General features: G+C 37.4%; 1 protein-coding gene across 1 annotated transcript in view; it reads left to right on the forward strand.

The window, feature by feature from the left end:
• Positions 1–15987, forward strand: part of FGD3 (FYVE, RhoGEF and PH domain containing 3) — a gene marked incomplete at its 5' end in the record, with an annotated part of 44871 nt that extends 28884 nt beyond the window's left edge. The window contains 4 exons of the mRNA XM_083353351.1: positions 4256–4378; positions 10561–10713; positions 13415–13555; positions 14814–15987. Of these exons, the coding sequence (XP_083209477.1) occupies positions 4256–4378; positions 10561–10713; positions 13415–13555; positions 14814–15038 (642 nt within the window). The 3' untranslated portion in view covers positions 15039–15987. The remainder of the gene's footprint in view (positions 1–4255; positions 4379–10560; positions 10714–13414; positions 13556–14813) is intronic.
• Between the last annotated feature and the right edge of the window lie 6738 nt (positions 15988–22725).

Raw genomic sequence — 22725 nt, forward strand, 5'->3', positions numbered from 1 at the left:
AGTGAAAATTGTGGCCTCAGGTCAAGGACTATCTATGACACCTGCAAATAAAATTTACGCACTGTGGAAAAAAACATGAGCAGTCAGCAGGAAACTACTGGAGTGGAGACTTCTGCCTCAAGGGAGGGAATTCCATCATATTTCAATATTTAAAGTATTTTCTACTCCATTTATTCTTCAGACATTATTTAGGTCAGGAGTGTTACATACAGGAGTGTTCTCTTCATTCGTGATTACATAGGCCACATACCTATGGACATGAATTGCCCAAAACCTCTCTAGAAAAGGTTAGGTCAAAAATTCAGCCTTTTTAATTTGGCATTTTAAAATATTATGGAGAGGTTATGGACCAAATGGATGCAGCCATCTGTTTCCCCCTGAAAAACCTATCTTTCCACTGTAAATCCCTCAGGCCCACTTTTGATATTGTTCTGTCCACTTGGAAAGATAACTTTTAATTTGCTGCTCAAGGCCAACCTTTAAGCCAAAAACATGCGCATCTTGAATTTCACTAATAATTATTGCTGCCATGCTTATAATTTATCCCACATATAACAGAATAACAGGTTGGAAGGGACCTTGGAGGTCTTTTAGTCCAACCCTCTGCTCAAGCAGAAGACCCTATGCCATTTCAGACAAATGGCTTCTTTTAAAAGGCTCCAGTGTTGGAGCACCCACAACTTCCGGAGGCAAATCATCCCACTGATAACTGATAAGGAAATTTTTCCTTAGTTCTAGGTTGCTTCTCTCCTTGATTAGTTTCCATCTGTTGCTTCTTGTCCTGCCCTCAGGTAATGTGGCGAATAGCTTGACTCCCTCTTCTTTGTGGCAGCCCCTGAGATATTGGAACACTGCTATCATGACACCCGTAGTCCTTCCTGCAACTATTCTTCATATGTTTTTATCATTTTAATAATGATTTTAATAAATGATTATTAAATTATATTTATTCATATCAATTAAATGAATATGTGGCTAAAAGAAGTTACTGATTTCCTCTGGCTCTACTGTAAGAAACCTTGGCTTGAACTGTAGGAGAAAGCCCATTTTTTCTAACCACTCAGAAGTTGTTGGTTGGCAGCTGTCTATTCATTCAATTTATGCCTGATCTCAGCTACTTAGGCTCATTTGTGCTAGGAATGGCAGATAGATACAAAATAGGTTACTGATTTTCAGATGTGGCCAAAGGTAAAAAGAAGTATAAATATCCTGAGTTATTTGAGCCAAACAGATATTTTTTATTTTTATTTTTATTCCATTTATATCCCGCCCTTCTCCAAAGACTCAGGGCGGCTTACAAGCTTAGCAGTAGCCTTCATTCTATGTATATGCCTGCTTATTAGGACTTTCACACACACCCCAGCGGCATTATTACAAAGTCAGCTTAATTTCCCCCAACAATCTGGGTCCTCATTTTACCTACCTCGGAAGGATGGAAGGCTGAGTCAACCTTAACTTGCTAAGTTTATAATGGAGAAGCAGCATGCTGTCTATTGCAAACACATGCATAAACTTGCCTGATCCTTCCAAATTTTTGCACATGCCCACCCCATCTGCAGAATTCTGAGGTATCTTAGTGCCGCTATGAAGTCCAGCGAGGCAGGAAGTTATGCTGCCTTCACTTCTCCTTGAAAGGAGAGATGTCCCTCTCTCACCCGAAAGTTAGATGGGCCATACTGGAAACCCCCCTTTCCAAAGACTAAGCTTTTAAATAAGTGGCTCCAGATTCTCCTTTTTATCAAAATTACCAAACTCAAGCAGTTCTAAGGAGCCTAGTGGTAGTATAGAACCAACACTGGATTTTTTTTTTATCATCTCACAATAAAACCAACAAAAGTTTTTATTTTATTTTAATAAAGGGAACAAAATAAGATTTGAGAAAATAATCTATTTGTGTACATCAAGTTACTTGAGACAGAGCTCCATAAAATCATTAGCTTTTAAACAAGACAGAAGGACATGGGAGAATGGAAGCAAGGTGACACTGTGCAAATAGAGGAAAAACACTAAAAGAAAAGAAAAGAGAGAAAAAAAAGCTCCCTCGTGCATCTACTGCATTTTTGCACCCCACTTTCTCTTATTGGTTCCAATTCTCTCAGGACATTTTGAGTACTGGGTTCAATCCCGGCCCAGTCAGGAAAATGTACTTTTACAGTGGCTTTGTGCATTTTATTCCCTGGGGCTAAAGAAATGTCTGCCTTTTTTTCCGTCTAAATCCCACCCTTCTGCCACTCATTGAAAGGGAATTAGTTGCTTTAATTACAGATTACTTAAGAATTGTCAGTTAGTCATCAGCCTTCTGTATCTATGGCAGTTTTATCAGTGTTTCTCTTTAGAATGTCACTTGTGTCAGTTATTTAATAATGATGTTATTTGAATAGACTATGTACGGCCAAATACAATCCTGTTAAAATTAGTGCTCTTTAAAATGCACAGGAGGGGTACAATGTTAAATTGAAACATCCTATTTTCACATATTGATGTGAATGCAGTAATTTGCCTTTTGCTTGATCTTGTGCTTGATAAGAGATAATTAACCAGTACAGCAAAGATGAACTCTGCCACTTGGTGGTGATAATAGTTAGCAGACCAGAAGCTACTTTCTTCATACTGTTCAGTATGCTAAAAGAAAAATACTTTGCACATTGAGATATGATCACAATTAGTTCGGAAAACGAAAGTGGTAAAGTTCAGGGGGGAAAAAATAGATGGGATTATACGATCCTCGATAAGTTTTTTTTTATTTTTTAATTCCAAAGCAATAGAAGTTGTTGTTATTACTGCTGCTGCTTTTAAATTTGCAGCCTGTCCTTGCCTTAGTGGGAAATAGCCCTCTATTCTTTGAAGTATTTGTGCTGAATGTGTTGACTTATATCTAAAATGAAAACTCCCAATATGTTCAAAAGCCTGAAACAGTTTTTAGACTCAAATATCATCATCATCATCATCATCATCATCATCATCATCATCATCATTTTAGCCATTGTCTATCCACTGCAGGATGAAGGCCTCTTCCGCATGTTTCCCACCTATTGTCAGTTGGGCCCACAATACTTGCTGATGCCAGAGTCAAATATATGAGACTTAATTATATTTTCCTGTAATTTCATCAGCCATTTGGAATAGCTTTATTTTCTTTTTTTCAAGTTGTAAGCTTTGTTTAAGAGACAAGGGGATTCAAAGTGGGCAATGACAAGACAAACAGGACAAGAAGCAAGCTTAATTTCACATAATCGTACATGTAATTAACATGTAATTAAATGCAGTTAATTTTTTATGTATTTAATGATATTTAATATCTTTCCCATTAGAAGTTCCAATTTAGTGGCATACCCAAGAAATGATTTGAGTTTGTATCCACCATTATAAAACCTGCTGTTCTTGCAAGCAGAGAAAACATGGAGATGACCTTTTCACTTATGACAATGTCCAAAATTATCCCTGAAAAGACAGCACGTATATTTTTCTCTTGCTTCCCCCTAGCAGGTGTTGTCTGCTAGCTGAGCAGTAAGTGGGACAAGGATGTTTGTACAACAATACACGTGGTCATAATAGGATTTTCACAGAATACTTACAGCCATCTCTACCTCTGTCCTGGAGTTGAGGCTGATGTACTATCCAGATCTCTGTTGGGCTGATTGTCCAGTCAAGTCTGCCTGCTTCTCCAACACTGGATCATTGTTCATTGCCCATGAAGCAGAGATTTTCAATATATATATATATGAATATGACAAGCTTTAATTCAGGAAAACTATTTACTGTGGTGGATCTTATGGAATACTAAAGATTCAGAATAACCTTTGTGCTTCTCTTAAGTGTCTATGCTATCTAGGCAGTCCCACAGTAATTTAAGAATCCTTGTATAAAGAAAACCAAAGGTGTTGAAGACTTCCACGAGTTGTCCCAATTTTTCTGCATCATTTTTTCTACGGCATGAGATCTAGATTCTGAAAGGTGAAGTGGATTATATATTAGGAAGGATAGAGAGAGACTGACAATATGTAAATAGACTTTACAGAAAATCTGAAATTGTTACTAGGTGTGCTTTAGAAACTCCATCCTCTGTCAGAATTTATTTAATGTTTTATTTTCAAGATGATCAGTCTAACAAACTTTGGATCTTGGTAACTTTATTGCACTTTTATTTTTTGCATAGTTTAAATATATACCTTAGTGATATTAAATAATATGATAGGACTTGAGCTGCATTTTACTGATTTGTAGTGATCTTTCTAAATTTCATTTTTCATTCCAGCCTGAGTGCTGCAGAAAATCTTCAAAATCAAAAAGAGATAAAGAGAAACAAGCTTGCAAAAGTTGCAGTGAAAGCTTTAATTCCATTACAAAAAGACGACACCACTGCAAACAGTGTGGGGCAGTGAGTATTAGAATAAAAAACTCATTATTTAATTTTGATCATGCATAGCATGTGCAGTTTAAAAACATGTGTCATGACATTCTTTTGAAATAGGGTGTATTTTGTCTTCCAAGATTCTGCTAAGAAAATAAATACTATTATTTATTACAAATATATTAACTTTAAATATTTTTTTCTATAGCATAGGCCAGTGGTGGTGCCATGCCCCCGGAGGTGGCAACTGTCCCTCTTCAACCAGCCGCCTGCTAATTCGCTGAGATCCCACATGGCTGAATGCATCCCAGCACAGCTGGTTTCTCTCCCCCACATCCTGTCCCTCCTGGCCTCACATGCTCTCCTTTTCCCAGGCACGACTGAGCATCCATCTGAGAGGTGGCTTCTTTGAACTGCTGGCGATGGGCTGCGGAGCCCCAGAGTACGCCTGTCGAGGGGCTGGAAGGCTGTGGCTACTGACGGACACTGTTGGCCCCCATGTGCTCGCTGGCCTCTGTGTGCAGGGACTGATGGTGTCAGGCAGCAGCTGTCCCAGCCCTTGCCTTGCCCCATGGCAATGGCACCCCTACCCTGCCTCGCCTCATCCCACAGGATGAGTCTCCTGCTTACTGCCCTACCTGCCAGAAACCTCCTGGAGCTCCCCCAACCCTGCCCACCCCCCACAGGTGTCCATCCCCACGAGCAACATTGAGGTGACCACACCCACCTTGGCCACACCCACCCAATCTTCCATGACCACCACAGCCACACCCACCAAGTGGGCCACGCCCACCTGGCACCCAGCGATAAATAAGTGGTTTTGGGTTGCAGTTTGGGCACTTGGTCTCTAAAAGGTTCGCCATCACTGGCATAGGTATATAAATAGATTGATGAGGGGCTCAATAAATATGCATGTGCTCTCACCCACCAGAAGAAAATATGTCAGTGTTTATATCTCCTCTATCTATATTGTATAATTCTTGTTTTGGAATTCACACATCTTAAATATATATTTCAAGTAGCAAATTAAAATCAGTGACACTTTCATTCATTCCTTTTACATTTTTACATGATTTACATTTAAATATGAATTCATAAAAATATGAAACCATAAAAAATTACGTTTTACCATTTCCAGTTAGACATGGTTTAACTCGTCAGTGTATTTATCACTGGCAATGAATTAATCCTTATTTTGTATAATGCTCAATTATTTACATGCTTTGTTTTTTTCCCTTCTAATTAATTTTGTGAACTTTTAAAAATGCAACTTGTTAATTTCCATTAACATTTTTATTTTTGTTTGGTATAATTTATAGTATATCTTAAAAGAGTAAAATACTATGGCTTTTGGGATTGGCTGTGCAACTTGTTTCATGTGCATGAAGACTGCATCTATGGCTTATGACTGGATTGTTATTGTTCCCCTGTGCAAAGGGAAACAATGAAAATGAACTCAAAAAGCTACATGAGAGTTAATTTGTTAAGTGCACCTGGGATGGTGTTTGGCAGAATTCTGATTGTCATTTGTTTCAAAGAATTAATTCCATGCTGGATATTACTAAGAAAACTATTTAGAAAGGCTTCCCTTTCCTTCTTTAAATATGAAATAGGATTAAATAGGAAACATAAAAGTGCTATCAAAGTCTAATATATTTAATGCATTATACATTTTAAATTATTCAATTATTTTTGCACAAATTTTTCCCACTCTTTGCTTGAATATTGAATACATACAGTATATCCTAACTTCAAACACTTGCTATTATTTTCAAATAGAGAGGCTTTGGTTTGTTTGTTTTGTTTTGCATGAGGGCTGTTAAACATTTTATTGAGGTTTCAGTCATCAAATATCCTGTAATGTCAGAAGGTATGATTCAATAAATTGCAACAATAGAGCTAAACATTGACTACAAAAATATCAATCTGAGGAACTTCCTGTTCCTTACTGTGCTTTTTATTCTATTTGATATATATATATATATATATATATATATATATATATATATATATATATATATATATATATATATATATATATATATATATTATATATATATATATATGGATCCTTGGTTTTTCGGGTTTTTCCCCGCGTAGAATTAAAGGTGTAGGCGCAACGTTTCGATGGAATCCCATCCATCATCATCAGGCTTCTGTTTCCTTCTTCTGGGAGAAGCATGTGGCTGTTTGTTCCTCTTTTTTTTTTTAAACTGCCAGAGGGGGTGTGTTCTGTGGAGGTGTGCTCTGATTGGGTAGGGGACCAAGTGTGTTCTGATTGGGTGGGAGTGTGTTTTGAATGGTGGGGGTGTTCTGATTGGGTGGGGGTGTGTTCTGAGTGGATGGGCTGGTCTCAGCTGCCAGCTCCAGACCTGAGCTGGTGAGTTGTGCTGCTTTTGTTCGGCTTCGTGTTTGTGGTGGTGCCATGTTTTTATAGTGGGTGTCAGTTTGCTTATTGTGTGGTTTGGAGGGGTTTAAAGTGGCTGATGTTGCAGCTGTAGTTAGGTTTCTGTTTTGTGGTTGTGTGTCTTTATCGTTGTGGGTTCGGATTTGCTTTTTGAATGGTTGTGTGGTGGTGATGTCATGTGATGTTATCATGAGTTTGGGTCTGGTATCATTCTTGGTGGTTGGGCTTCGTCTGTCAATCAAGGCGGGTTTCCAAATGGCTGGTAGACGAGAGGTATCATCTCGTTTATTCATGCTGTGGGGGCGTTTTTCTATCTCAATGGCTTCTCTGATTATTCTGTTGTTAAAATGTTCAATTTTGGCAATAGTTTTGGTTTTTTTAAAATCAATTTCATGTCCCGTGGCTTCAAAGTGTTGGACCAGGGATGAAGTTTGTTCTCCCTTTCTGAGTGAGTTTTTGTGCTCTTCAATGCGTGCACTTATTCTTCTGTTGGTCTGTCCGATGTATGTGGTGGGGCAGGTGGTGCATGGGATTTCGTATACTCCTTGGTTTTCTAACCCAATTATGTCCTTGGGGTTTCTTAGGATGGTGGATATTTTTCTGTCTGTGTAGAATGCTGTTTTGATGTTGTGTTTTTGGAGGACCTTGCTGATTCTGTCTGTGGTCCCTTTTAAGTATGGGAGGAGGGCTTTGCCATTTTCTTGTTCTCTGTCTTGGGTTTTTGTGGGTGTCTCTCTTCGGATTAAGTTGGTAATCGTATTTCTTTGGAATCCATTGGCTGTTAGTACATTAGTGAGAGTGTGTAGTTCGGTTTTTAGGTGTTGTTCGTCAGCTAGGTGTTTTGTTCTGGAGATGAGTGTCTTGGCTACGGAGTTGATCTGTGCTGGGTGGTGGTGTGAGAGTGCGTTCAGATAGCGGTTTGTGTGTGTTTTTTTATGGTAGATAGTGTGTCCTAGGGAGCCGTTGGATTTCTTGTAGACTAAGACATCATCCAACGGCTCCCTAGGACACACTATCTACCATAAAAAAACACACACAAACCGCTATCTGAACGCACTCTCACACCACCACCCAGCACAGATCAACTCCGTAGCCAAGACACTCATCTCCAGAACAAAACACCTAGCTGACGAACAACACCTAAAAACCGAACTACACACTCTCACTAATGTACTAACAGCCAATGGATTCCAAAGAAATACGATTACCAACTTAATCCGAAGAGAGACACCCACAAAAACCCAAGACAGAGAACAAGAAAATGGCAAAGCCCTCCTCCCATACTTAAAAGGGACCACAGACAGAATCAGCAAGGTCCTCCAAAAACACAACATCAAAACAGCATTCTACACAGACAGAAAAATATCCACCATCCTAAGAAACCCCAAGGACATAATTGGGTTAGAAAACCAAGGAGTATACGAAATCCCATGCACCACCTGCCCCACCACATACATCGGACAGACCAACAGAAGAATAAGTGCACGCATTGAAGAGCACAAAAACTCACTCAGAAAGGGAGAACAAACTTCATCCCTGGTCCAACACTTTGAAGCCACGGGACATGAAATTGATTTTAAAAAAACCAAAACTATTGCCAAAATTGAACATTTTAACAACAGAATAATCAGAGAAGCCATTGAGATAGAAAAACGCCCCCACAGCATGAATAAACGAGATGATACCTCTCGTCTACCAGCCATTTGGAAACCCGCCTTGATTGACAGACGAAGCCCAACCACCAAGAATGATACCAGACCCAAACTCATGATAACATCACATGACATCACCACCACACAACCATTCAAAAAGCAAATCCGAACCCACAACGATAAAGACACACAACCACAAAACAGAAACCTAACTACAGCTGCAACATCAGCCACTTTAAACCCCTCCAAACCACACAATAAGCAAACTGACACCCACTATAAAAACATGGCACCACCACAAACACGAAGCCGAACAAAAGCAGCACAACTCACCAGCTCAGGTCTGGAGCTGGCAGCTGAGACCAGCCCATCCACTCAGAACACACCCCCACCCAATCAGAACACCCCCACCATTCAAAACACACTCCCACCCAATCAGAACACACTTGGTCCCCTACCCAATCAGAGCACACCTCCACAGAACACACCCCCTCTGGCAGTTTAAAAAAAAAAAAGAGGAACAAACAGCCACATGCTTCTCCCAGAAGAAGGAAACAGAAGCCTGATGATGATGGATGGGATTCCATCGAAACGTTGCGCCTACACCTTTAATTCTACGCGGGGAAAAACCCGAAAAACCAAGGATCCACATACAGGCACCCGCGAAAACCTCAGAAAACATATATATATATATATATATATATATATATATATATATATATATATATATATATATATATATATATATATATATATATATATATATATATAAATTATTTAAAAACCCTTGCTAATTAGCCACTTGTTAATGGATGTAAGTACTTTTATGTGCAGTTTATCACATTGTTCCCTCTTGTTATTTGTGTCTTCAAATAAAAGAAGTTGCTATTGGCAACTGCTATATTGATCCTGAAAATGTTCAGTAAATAATACTGTTATATTTAATAGGACAAGTTCAGTTTGGAAAGAATTACGTAAATTAGGGCTCCTAATAGTTTTCTCTGTCTATCCTACCCCCTGGCTGAGCAAGCAGACAGAGCTGATCAAGTGGCTTACCTTGATTTTCAAGTACTTATAGGCAGTGCTTTTTTTGTAAAAGAAAAAGGTGCCGGAACTCACACATGTCATACAACCCGCCTTGCCTACCCTACAAGGTTCCATCCAAAAAAGGTGCCGGAACTCCGTTCTGAGGAAAAAAAGCCCTGCTTATAGGTAATGGTTTACAGACCATTGGTGCATGAATGTGCATGCATGTACTAGCGCTGCTTACAAAGAGGAAGATTCTGAGAGAGACCAAAGTAGAACCAGTAGGTAGGAACATAGTCGAGACACAGAAGTAGCTCAAGTGTCACTGAAGGGTCCAAGGTGAAATTGCTGAGCTTCAAGTGGCACATGGCACCCAGATACTCAAGAGAATGGATCCAAGGTTGGAGCAGTTATTTCCAAGAGAACCAACAATAACTCTGATGAAGTTCAGTTGCCAGATATGGCTTAATTAAGATCATTGCTGCCATTGTTTTTGAAGAATACAATAAAAAATCACTACTCAGCCCTCTGAAATTTGTGGTAATTCTCAAGCTGGATGGCTACTCAAAGTTGAGAATTCCACCAGGTAATTTGCCCAACGCTGTTCCTGATGGTTGCTGGCGAAGTCAGCCTCAGATTCTTGGCTGTTCCCTGAGTCCTGAGGCTAATAGTCATTCGGAGTAGGTTCTTCAGCATTGGAGAACATGACAGTTTTATATATTGAAATGAAGAGATTTCAAATTGGGATTGAATGTCAGATTTACAAAGCACCAATCAATACCCTTTCACAAATGGTCTCTTTAAAATTTATATTACAATAAGCTTCCAGAAAACCTTTTACAAATATCAAAAATAGCCAAATAGTTCTGTAAAACATTGAATAAAAAGGAAAATCTATATATGTTTGCTTTTGTAGAGAAAATAACATCAGGTGTTATTATTTCTTAATATTAATATTAATATTATTTCTTAATAGTAAATGAAGTAAGCAGGAGGTAACTATATCTTGGATATTGGTACTGAAAATCTTAGTGTTACAATTCAGTTTAATTGTGTTCAGGAACAGAAATCAATGCTGTTATCAGGATACTTTTTCCTAATACTGTTGTTATTTTTTAATCCAGGTTATCTGTGCTAAATGTTCTGAATTTAAGACACTTGCTGATAATAGTCGCCAAAATCGGGTATGCAAGGATTGCTTTCAACTGCCATCAGCAAACCTGTGCATCTCAGGGACCGAAGGTGCAGGAGAACAAAGGAAAAAAATAACCACAGAGGTATATTTATCATGTTTAATTTACTATAAACTGGCTGATTGCCTCAACAAAATCAGTTTTCATTGTTTGTTTCCTAGTTATATTTTATTAATTGGAAAAAAACAACAAAAAGCAAAATAAAGACAAGGGAAAAGAATATGTGTATATGCATAAAATAAACTTTATATTAGAGCAAGGCTTGAAACAAAAATGCAATTATAAAAAGTTTTTAAAAGACAACATACAGGAAAAAAAGAAAAGAATAGGAAAAAGCATTCTAGTCACCCCTCTCTTTCTCTCGCCTTCTCCTTCCCACCATACCCCCCCCCCAAGCTTCTAACTGCTACCTGAATATTTTTATACTTTATTTTGGACATTATTACACATTTCTCTTTGGATCATTTGATGGTTGATGATTTTTAAAGCAGTTTCACTTTTTCTTCAAAAAACATATTCTGAGTGAGTTAGCTTGTCTTGCTTTCTGATTATATATAAGGGAACCATTTCTGCTTGAACTTGCTTAGATTTTTGTTAAGAATATATAGTCATATATTTATATATAGTTTGCTGAATTTCCCCCCATTTTTTAGTCTTCTATTGATAGCAAGGTTTCTTTTTTCCAATGTTGTGCTAAATTAATTCTTGCTGCTCTCAGCACATATTTTAATAATTTGACACGCTTTTCATTTATATTCTGTGAGGTTATAACTAATAAATATTCATGATTTTAATTTGAATTTTATTTTCAGAATTTTTTTTTAAAGAAGTTTTGGTATACTTATTTCCAGTACTTTTGAGTCTTTGGGGGGGAAAAACAATATGTAAAATGTTCCTTTTTTGTTGTAGTATTTTATGTGTGTGTGTGTATATATATATATAGACTTGGTGTAAAATGTGTTAATGTTGCAAATGAAGGCGAATATACGTGTCTCAGAATAATATTGCAGGATCCAATCTGGGTTGGTCACTGGGACCAGTGGTTTTGTCTTCCAAGCTTTCAGACTCTTGCTGGAGCCCACCCTCAAGGAACTTCTCTCTAGCAGTGTGTGTGCTTTGGGCTATTCTGTGTGTGGTATTTACACTGTTTTCCCGAAAGTAAGGCCTACCCTGAAAATAAGCCCTAGTTTTGGGGCGAGGCACACACTTAAAAATCAAGCTAGGGTGGGGGTGGAGCTGCCTCATGTGCCCCGTACCCACTTACCTTGCAGCCAGGCCTCTCCTTGCCGGCCCCCTTCTTCTGTGGAGTCTTCTGCAGCCAGGCCAGCATTTTTCAGTCATAGGCCTTTCCAGAAGGCCACTATAGCCGAGAACTGAGCTATGGATTGAATCCAAGGCTCGGTACATGCTACCTTCCAGAAAGGCCTCACTGCAAAATGCAGGCCAGAATGCAGCTGCAGAATGAAGCTGCTCCTTTGGTCAGAAGAAGTGGGCCGGCTGGGCAGGGCTGTCGGTGCCATTGTTGAGTATAAAAGACACCCCCTGAAAATAAGATCTGGTGCCTGTTTTGGAGGCAAAAAAAAGACCTGGTCTTATTTTCGGAGAAACATGGTATATGGTCCCTATTATGTGTGGCTTTTTAGTTGTTGATTGGCTGGCTGTTAAGTCATCAAGAAAAGTACCTATGTTCTATCTTTGATTTATTGAAACAGTTTGGTGGTAAGGTTTTGTTCTCTCTCTCTCTCTCTCTCTCTCTCTCACTCTCTCTCTCTCTCTTTCTCTCTCTCTCTCTCTCTCTCTCTCTCTCTGTGTGTGTGTGTGTATTTCAGACAATTCCATTATTCCTTTCTCTTCTTATATCCATTGTTCTTAATCATTATTGATTTTTATATTGAAATGAAAATTTGTATATTATGACACAAAACCCAATCTTTTAGAGCAACACTGGGGTATAGGGGAGAGCTATTTCATATTGTACTTAGCATAAGGATTATTTTAATACTAGCACATAAAAAGTCTTGGTCTCTATTTAATCTGTAAGAAGTATGTTAAATATCCTAATGAATTTTAGTTCAGTTGTTTTGAGTGAAATTGTAATTTCTTTGCTAAAGTTACTTGTTGTCAGTAACAGAATGTCCTCAGAAGCTGGATATTTTCCCACTGTATCCTCTATTTTGTTAGTATCCTTATATGGCTGGAATGATAGATTGACTGATTGATTGCTTACATGCTATCGATTTATATTCAGCTCCTAGCAATCACCTAAATAAATTTTCTCCATGACAATCTATTTCTAACCTGGTCTCTCAGTGGTGCAGTCATGACCATTGTAACTGTGTCCATCCACCTTTTTTGTCGTTTCTTCCAACCATTCCCAGTATTCTAAACTGGTGTGGAAAAATAAACCCCTTTCCCATGACAATTGGGAATTTTCATTTATTCCTCCAGCAGTGTTACACTCCATTTACAATTTCTCATTAATTTTAAATCTCCCATAAGCTATTTTAAGCCTGAAAATACTTCTCACATGCTAATAATTGTTCTCAGTTTCTATTGTACAAGTGAAATTTTGCAGCAATAAATTTGCAGCAATAATCTTACTCAGATTATATAAAAAGTTATCTAAACTTCTGTATATTTAAAGTTTGATTCATTGGTAAATCATTCTTCTGTGCACATTTGCTATATGTGAACCAATATTTAAATCAGAATGTATTGGTATATATAATGAATTGTAAATGCCTCCAGCATGAGAATATAAATATATTTTTATTATTTTTACCAGAAACAAAGCATATTAGGAGCAGAAAACAGTCTATTCAGTAGCTACCTCCTTTTTCATGAGAAAGGAAAGACTTGGTGTAAAGTGTGGGTCACCATTCCTAAGACAGATCCTCTTGTCTTATATCTCCAAGCAGAAAATCAGGTAAATACCTCAGAATATTTATTACAACTACTGAAAAATAAGTTAGACTGGTAATTATCAAGCTCTTGGCTGGAATGTACTGGTCTGCTGGCAGGCCAGGGTATGCACCAAAAATATTTACACTTTGGAAATCTACCTGTTTATCTCTGCATGATCTACTATACAGAATTTCCCCTTCTCCAATCATTCTTTTTGTTCCTGTATTTGTATCCAATATGATCTGTGTCTTCTATTGTGGATGATCTGCCCTCAGTCCTTGTACATTTTGCCTCTCTGTTTGTTTTTTTTTCTTTCTGGAAGGTCAGAGGTGCCTTGAGCAGAGACTCACACGGAAACTTGGAATAGGCTAGATTGTCCAGAGGATAGTACTGTACAGTAGACCTGTCCTGTAATTTTCAAGAGTCTACCGCCTTCAGCTTTAATTCAGACCAAAAGTGCCAAAGGCTAGGTAATCCTAGGTGAAAGCATTTAGCTTGGTTGCTTTCAACCACAACAGCATTTTACTGAATTTAGTCAAAGTCTCTGGAGTCTTTTTCTTCTTTCATATATTCTTATTTTCTCAACTAAGGGACACAATAATTATTTGTTTGCCTTAGTCTCAAGAAAAGTATTTTTTTTTTCAAATAAATACTTCAGAGGATTTTTTTAAATCTTGAAAAACATTTATCCTCTCCAAGATTAAGAGAAAAATATGACAAGGCATTTTAAGACAGCATGACTTTAAATCTTTCTTGGATTTGTAAAGTTCAATATTAGATCCATGCAATTGTAGAATTGCTGAGAATGTTTTTGATCATGCATGAAAGAAGTAGATTTCCTCAGCTCAGGCATACTTAAAAGCTGAGTCACATTTACTAGAAATACATGAGATTTATATAGCAGTAAAAGCTACTGGATCCTTAGAGCATTCTCAGATGTCTATACTAGAATGATAAAGAGAAATATGTTGATTCACAAAATATGCACAAAAAACGCTTTCCTTTCCCAGCAAACTAGAAACCTGTGGGTGGAAGACCAACTCACCACAATCTTAGGTACCATGTGGGAATAACAGCATCTTCTTCTTCCCCAGTTTTCATGGAACCAACTTGTGCATAATGCATAACTTCTTGCATAATGCTTTTTATTTCCTCAGGTGTGAAAAACCTGTTCACATACTTCTTCCTTTCCAAATCATTGGCCCTGTTGATCTGTTGCATGCCTGTGCTCACCCTTTTTCTAATTTTCACACCTTTCTTTATTTCTGGATTGCACATAGGATGGACGCATTCCACGCAGCATACCCCTGCTGGGATATGAGGTTGACTTTCCACATTCTGGTGAAAAGTTTGAATCAAAATATGTGTTCAAACTTTGCCAGTCCCAGCAAACAATATATTTCGGTGCTGAAGATGAAGACTTGCAAATGAAATGGATGGATATTCTCACCAAAGCAGCAAAAGGAGACGTTCATGACCAGAGTGAGGAAACCAGCAATCCCTAAAGTGATTTCATGTGATCATAATCATAATAGGGGATGGGGAAAAGTCACCTGAACTCAATTTCATGGCACTTTGAAAACATACATGGCTTTATATTTTGGTATGTCTATATAGAAACGGCCGTCAATTCTTTTCCCCTCTTTCTCTTTTTCTTATTCATCACATTCAGTACCAGTTGTCCAACATCTATGTTGTTAGTGTGTATAAATCAATGTAGTTGCTATGAGTGTTTATATTGCTATTAATGGTGAAGGGGGAAAGGGTGGGGGAAAAGCATTAATTTTATCTAAGAGGATTAGGAAGACAATGGTTTCCTGTTCCCCTTGACTGTTTACTTTATTCCTTTCAATTGCTGTTTCAGTGAAGGATGTGTATAGTCTGTTACAGATGTGCTGCCTCTAAGTAAAATGTTGTACAAGGGCTTGTGGCTGGCCACTGATGTGCTATTATTCTGTTTTCTCTTGGATCTTTTTTAATGGTAACTTCTCTGCCATATATGATCAAATGTTAACACTGACTTTTCTTGACAGGGTTTTTTTCATAAGACAAATACTGTTTTTAAAGCTATTGCAGAAGGCCTCTTGAAAGCTGGAATATCAAGCATTTCTATATATTTATATATAAATATTTTTCCATTTTTTTCTCTTTTTTTAAAAACTTTTATGCATACTTTTCTTATTTCTTTGTATCACCTCCTTTTTAATGTATGCAAGCAAATGTTTTATACTACGATCTGGGATGATACTCATCAATAAACATTTTGGGTACACCCAGGAAGGTAAACAATTAACTTTTTTTGAATAACGATTTATTTATATAATTTGTAAATATCATATTAAGCATCTTTTTAAAAATGTGCTCATATTACTCTTGTATAAATTGAATTTTCTTCCTGTGTCTTTTTGTTGGCAAATGTATTTATGTATGCAAATAAAGCCCCATTTCACTGATTCTTGTCCCAGCTATTCAAAATACAGGAAGACTTTAGAAAAACTTGAATAACTTTTTGGTGCCTTAATTTTTATTTTAGTGGGGAGATGAAGACTGGATGATGGTGATCATGATCATCATGATGACGACCGTCAAAATTGTAGTAAAGCTTCACATAGGATAAACTGAAATATCTGAATTTGCAGTATTATCCATTTTATAGTGTTTGCACTATAATTTTCATCTGTTTCCTATTTCAAAATGACAGAAAACTCTTATGTCAAGGTTCCGACTGATGAACCCAATGAAGTAAGCATAGCTGAGACGATCCAATCTCTAATGCAAAACTTTAATGAGCAAATCATATTGGTACAGATGAAAGGAAAACCAGCTATTTGGCGCCAAAACAGTATATTAAAAGTATATAAACTCCCTTCCCCCCTGACAGTGCAGTCACATCCACTTAAGCTTCAGACAATTATTATGAGAAAAACTCTTAGTTCTATTATGTTTTCCCAAAAGTAAGGCCTACCCCAAAAGTAAGCCCTAGCTTGATTTTTGTGGGTGGGCCTAATATAAGCCCTATCTGAAAAATAAGCCCTAGTTTTGGAGCGAGGCACACACCTAAAAATCTAGGGTGGGGGATGGAGCTGCCCCATGTGCCCCGCAGCCACTTACCTTGAAGCCAGGCCTCTCCTTGCCGGCCCACTTCTGCGGCATCTTCTGCAGCCAGCCCTGCATTTCTCAGTCACAGGCCTTTCTGGAAGGCCACTGCAGCTGAGAACCAAGCTATGGATTGAATCCATAGCTAGGTACTCAGCTGCAGAGACCTTCCGGAAAGGCCTGACTGCAAAATGCAAGCCAGAATGCAGCTGCAGAATGTTGCTGCTCCTTCGGCCACAAAAGAAGTGGACCAGCTGGGTGGAGCTGTCGGTGCCGAAGGCAGGTATAAAAGACATGTCCTGAAAATAAGACCTGGTGCCTCTTTTGGAGGCAAAACAACAACAACCCCCAGTAACTCAACAATATCTTGCATGACCTTGCTTCTCAGCTCACCACCTGCAAAGACACATTCCATTCCTCTCCCCTCCCCGCTGGGTCTGTAGGCAAGCCAAGAAACAGAAATGGCTAAAACATGAGGCTTCTTCAAGCTTGACACTATTGTATATACAAGTATTTAAAAGGGCTTCTTTGGGTCATGGGTCTACAAAAGTCTATCAGCTATAAGCTACTCAGCTCCAATGGTTACAACCATCTTTTACTATTAAAAACCAAGGCTACAGAATTTGCAAATATCCTTCTGTTGCAACAGAAGTTATTATCTGGATGCAGGCCTTACTACCTAAAACAAGAACTGAAGAGTAACCATCAATTTATTTCTATAAAACCAGCAAAATGAAAGAAAAGGAAGAATGTAGAGTAATACAACAAAGTAGCTGTTATACTGCAGGTTACTGCTAGAATTATATTTTAGTATTTATACAGGATAGAATCTTTAAAATTCAGTGTTAATATCAGTATTCAGATATTTTCTTTCCCAGTTTTCCCCAAGGTGGTATACTGTGGAATCCTGGTTCACTGGAAATTCTGTGGTTGGCCTTTTTATCAGTGAAACTATATTGTATGAAGGGCTAACCTTGAAAAGTATCTGGACATTGCAAACAAAATATGCTAAATGATGTGAGATAAATGTGCCAGTTGATCACTGGGCACAATTTAAGGTTAAAAGGAAACAATATTGACATTTACAATCCAAATTCACTTACGACCTAACTACCATATGTAAGGGATCATCTCTCCTATTACAAATTTATACAACTGTTAATATTTATTTATTATTTATTTATTATTTGGATTTATATACCGCCCCTCTCCCAAAGGACTTGGGGCGGTGTACAGGGCAATTATCTGTGCACAAACAAAATCCTAACTATCCCTCCTCATAAACCACATTAAAAACATTAAGCAATAAATTAGATAGTCACCCACACGTTTATAGATGGCCAGAGGCCCTTTGGCAAAAAAAGGTTTGAGCACCTTCCAAAATGATAGGATAGTGGCCAGTATATTCTGGGACCTTTGTTCCTCAATGTGACGGCTGTAGCAGCAACAACAACTTTACTGATTAGCCCTTGGGCCATATCAAAGTGCAAAGTTCCAGCAACAAACTGTCGGCTGTAGCAGAAAAGACTGCTCTGGCTGATGTTCTTTTGACTCATGAGATGGAACTCAGTGCAAATCTCCTTTTAATGTTTGGACTGAAAGTCCTTGAAGCATTCTATCACCACACTATGTATGGACTTCTAAATATTATAATAACCAGCACTTTGAGCTGGGTCTCAAAACCTATTGATAATCAGTACATCAACTTCAAATGGTTGTGATGCTCCATTTATAGACATACTTATCCCATCCATCCTTACCCAGATGCCTTTGACATCTGCAGATGGAATATGTGCAGAGATCACTAGACATTTTATCACCTTCATTGTCACCAAATAATTAAATTGTGAGAATTTACCAGTATTTAGCCATATTTACCTCTGGTTTTATTCCCTCATTGCTCAAGACATCACTTGTTACATCTCCTGAAGCTTCTCAGAAAACTAGAAAGATGCCAGTAGAGGAGATGGCAAATTTTGTTAATCCTAATTATTGAGGCAGGTAATTGGTAATTGTTACTATGGAAAAGATAAGCAGCTTTACTGAAATCCTACTTCAATGTATTTATAAGAGTGTCTAATCTCCTTGATCATGTCACAGAAATGCTTCAGTTAGATTGATTAATAACTATTCTTGCAGTATCCAAAAACTGTGACATGGTAATGGAGAAAAGGGTAATGGGAAAAATTGATTTAGAGATTAGACAACTTCCTGTGAAGTTAACATTCTTTATTTCTCTTAAGATCAAAGAATGCTTCTATTATTAGCATCTAATATCCATTAAGTCACAACCATTCCTTCTGCTCTCGTCTATTCCTACATGGAATCTTTGCATTCATAATTGGATTGATTCTTCAAACCAGAGAAATTCATGGGGAAAAATATAATTAATAATCTAACTGGTAGCAGGAAGTCTTTGACAAAATATTTAACAGTTCTGTCCATGTTTTAGACTGAAATGGTGGAATCTAAGTTGAAATGAGATTCTACATTTAAGTGATGGGAAATGTTCTCACAATTGAAAATATTGTTAATTGCTTCTAAATGGACCAGTACAAAACAGTACAAAACAGAGGCATAGAATCAAGATCATGCCAAGTATTAATACCACTTTATGAAACCCTAGTGAGACCACACCTGGAATACTGCAACCAATGTTGGTCACCATGCTACAAAAAATATGTTCAGACCTTGGGAAAAGTTCAGAGAACAGCAACTAACATGATCAAAGACCTGGAGACTAAAACATATGAAGAATGACTTCAGGACTTGGGTTTGGCTAGTCTAAAGAAAAGAAGAAACATGGGTGATATGATAGCAGTATTCCACTATTCGAGGGGCTGCCACAAAGAAGAGGGGGAGGTCAAATTATTCTCCAAAGCACCAGAGGCCAAGAAACAATGGTTGGAAACTGATCAAAGAGAGAAGTAACCTGGAATTAAGGAGAACCTTTCTAACAGTGAGGACAATTAACCAGTGGAACAGCTTGCCTTCAGAAATCGTGGGTGCTTAAAAACTGGAGGTTTTTAAGACTAGACAGTCACTTGTCTGAAATAGTATAGGTTCTCCTGCTTGAGCAGGGGGCTGGACTAGAAGATCTCCAAAGTCCCTTCCAGCTTTATTCTATTAGTAGACATCACTCTCGTACTCTGTGTTGTAGAATTAGTGGACAAAGGCAGTAACAGAATCATAAACTAAGTTTATGCACTACAAAAAACTGAAACCAAAGAAACCACATCATTCTGATTCTTAGTCTAGATGAACTCAGTCATAATATGAATTAAAGTGTGATTTAATCATGTTTGGCCAACATTTAATTCACTTAAACCAATGGAACATAGGAAGCTGCTTTGCGCCATGTCAGCCTATTGTTCTGTTTCAGTATTATTTACCTGGCAAGGGTTCTCTCTTAGTAAAATCTTAAAATGCAGATTGAAAAAGCATGCCTCTCTGAGTGACTGCCATCCTTTACCATTTTTGGTTCACATGATTATACACCGTAATTACATCCAATAAAGATCACTAGAATAGGCTACATCCAATGGTAAACTACAGCTTATCTTCTTCTTTAGGATGAATGGGATAATTTCAAAGGACTCCTGCTTGTAGAAGCATATAGGAAGGTCAGATCTTGTAGAATAATTTATTAAAAGAATCCAGGGTTTGGGGTTTGGGGTTTTGTTTGTGTGTGTGTGTGTGCGCACACATATAATTTATATGCTATATTTACTTACAAGAGACACACACATATATCATGCACATATATTTTATTTTGTATTTTCTTTTGAGATCTTTCAATTAACAGCCCTTTATCACAATTATTACAATTAACTTGGAATTAATAATAATAATAATATAAAGTTGGAAGGGACCTTGGAGGTCATCTAGTCCAACCCCCTGCTCAGGCAGGAAACCCTATACCATTTCAGGCAAATGTTAGCAGGCAATATTGAAGCAATAATATTGAAAATATTATTGAATTATTGAAGCAATAATTTAAATCAGATCAGTCTGGCTTCATTTAAAATCTGTAAAGAAACGTGTCTCTTTTTGCAGAGGGGTTGGAACAAAATAATTGGAGAAAAGTATTTTGAGCTATCTTTAAATTATTATTCCTTTTCACAACACAGTCTGATATATGCTAGATATATGTCTAGAACTATATCTTTTCTCAGCTCTGAAGCTTACTGATTAGCCCTGGGCATTTTGCAGCTTCTTCAAAGTGGCTGTAAGGCTAAAACACTCTTCTAAATGCCTTAGAGGAGGAGAAAGGTTCCTGGGTAAGAGAGTCTAATAAACATCCACAATGGGATTGCTGTCTGTATGTGAATTACATACTCTTAAACAATCTGAGAAAATAGCTTACAGATAGAGTGGCAGTGAATCATCATTATTTTAGAATAAGCATCTCTTCTATAATCAAAAAGAGGGAAAAGGAGAAAGGAGAGGAAGGAAAAATATGAGTAAATGCTGATGCACGTTCTAATGGTTATGACCGAGAATTGAAAATCAGGTGGAAAAGGCTGGCATGAAAACATTTTTAAGGGAAATACACATGATATAACTGATACCCAAGAATATTTAAGCTGGTAAATATTTAGAAAGTTGATTTAAATAGATTTTGTCAGTTGGAAAAATCCATTTCAAGAGATAATTATGTGTTATGTTACTTATCAGATGCATATGTGGGGTCCTGTTTACCTTATGACTTTCATCAATAAGCTAGAAAAACCTGAAGATTACTTAGGCTATCTATTGATATTTTCACACAATAAAACCCTAGGTAGTTAACAACAGTCAAACCCTACCTGTAGATGCATAAGCAATGACCAGCTTTAAGTTAAAACTTTTCTTGTTCTCTGATATTTTGTAGAGTTATCTTTCCTTGCAATATTACAACAATGCAGTGGTTATAACATTTCCCTTATGGATAGAAACTGACTAGTTTGAAACCAAGCAGAAAAAGTTTTAATTACTGCTTTTCTTTCCCCAAGTTACCACTTCTCCCTGAACATTTTTTAAAATGTCCACCAGTTACTGTTTCATAATTTCTCCAGTTATTTGTGTCAAAAGGATTTTAGTGGATTAAAACCCTTCACCTCAAGTGACTAGAAAATCATGATACGACATGGGACTTACTTAGCTCAAGGAGAGGAAAATAGTAATGAAAGAAACATCAAATCAAACAACAACAAAAATCCCAGAACTCCTAATCTACAAAATGATAGCTATGGGTGATTTTTTTTTCTCTTTTGCATATCACTGGTTTGTTCAAGTGTGTGTGTGTGTGTTTGTGCGTATGTGTACATATGTATATACATAGAGACATTTTATATACTGTAGAGAGAGATAGAACTCCATAAAATTCTCATGGAGCCCTAGAATTTTCCAGAATGCAGCTCTTTAAAAGCTGAAGGGATCCCATTTATAATGCTATAGACGAGGAAAACTAACAATTACTCGTTAGTTTCTTGAAGAAATTCTTTTTTTGGAGCCATAGGACTGCTGTGGGTCACCATGTTGTAAATATTTACCTGGAATAAAATCCCATTGAACCCATTGGGACTTATTCCTGAAGAGCTATGTGTAAGATCACAGCACGGTGTTCATCCACTGTATAAGTATCAACAACCTAATTGAGTGTGATAGATATTTTCTTTCCTCCTTTTGCAGTTGAAGACTTTAAGATTTGGTTCTGTACAATACTGAATATAGTATGCCAGTTGAGTTTCTTCCTGTTAACTATGGATATATAATCTTTTTAAGAATTATTTTATATATTCCTCAATCTAACAGGTTATTCATACCTTGTTTGCTTGGTTGATAATAAATACAAGTAAATTCCTAAGAACTGCCTTGGAAATAAGTTTCACTAAGTTCGGTCTATGAAATCTACCTCAAAGAATGAGGAATGAACAGGTAGCAAAGGGAATAATTCTAAATAACCCTGTAGTTATAGTTCACTGCCTTTTAAATATGCTGTTCAAAATAACATAAGCAGGAAATCTTAAATAATCGAAACAAAGCTCCTAACAACTGTGTACCATGTTAAGATTTTGTTATCTGCTGATCAGTCAGAATTGCTACACGTGAGTT

This window comes from Vipera ursinii (assembly GCF_947247035.1).
Source record: "Vipera ursinii genome assembly, chromosome: 2".
Classification (NCBI taxonomy): Eukaryota; Metazoa; Chordata; class Lepidosauria; order Squamata; family Viperidae; genus Vipera; species Vipera ursinii.